Raw genomic sequence first — 632 nt, forward strand, 5'->3', positions numbered from 1 at the left:
CCACGTAACCTCCCTGGTGTGCACGAGGGGAGAGCACGGAGATGGTCTTTGTGTCGTGGAGCAGAGGATGTGAGGGGAGCATCCCTGCTTAGGGGTTCTGGGAGGTACAGCTGTGGCTTCTCCCAGCTCTGCCTGGGAGGGTTTGCTTGGCCTCTCCAGAGCTGTTTCTCTCCAGCTGTGATGCCCTTGCCCGTTGGTTGCCATCCTGCCCACCCTGCAGTGCTCCGGCTCTGCGGTGATCCCTGCCCTGCTGTTGCCATGGGGTCCCTAACCACTGGGCTCAGTCTCCATGGGCACCACGGCCTCCCTCCCATTCCAGCTTTCCCATCCTTCCTGCTCTGCTTTCCCAGGTGCTTGTTGCCACTTTTCCAGCTTACTGTTTGGTCGCTTCTCTTCCTCTGTGCTGGGATTTCCTAGTCAGAGGACCTGACTGTGGCTGGTGTGCTGGGCTCTAGTCTTTGGCCCCGCTGTGCCACCCTGTCCCCTTTCCCTTCATGTCCTTTTGTGGCGCAGTGCAGCGTTCTGGCAGGAGCCTGGGACCGATGCCTGGTATGAGCTGCTGGCCCAGACCGTGCTTTCTGGCCCCATGGGGGCAGTGAGGCAGCATGCTGCACTGCCCTGCCCAGGGAGCA

General features: G+C 61.1%; 1 protein-coding gene across 1 annotated transcript in view; it reads left to right on the forward strand.

Moving 5' to 3' along the window:
• The window catches only part of LOC103805969, a gene marked incomplete at both ends in the record, with an annotated part of 1,823 nt that extends 1,228 nt beyond the window's left edge, over nt 1–595 (forward strand). The window contains one exon of the mRNA XM_009078635.1: nt 514–595. Coding sequence (XP_009076883.1) covers nt 514–595 — 82 coding nt within the window. The remainder of the gene's footprint in view (nt 1–513) is intronic.
• Between the last annotated feature and the right edge of the window lie 37 nt (nt 596–632).

Source organism: Acanthisitta chloris, unplaced genomic scaffold (assembly GCF_000695815.1).
Source record: "Acanthisitta chloris isolate BGI_N310 unplaced genomic scaffold, ASM69581v1 scaffold40317, whole genome shotgun sequence".
Classification (NCBI taxonomy): domain Eukaryota; kingdom Metazoa; phylum Chordata; class Aves; order Passeriformes; family Acanthisittidae; genus Acanthisitta; species Acanthisitta chloris.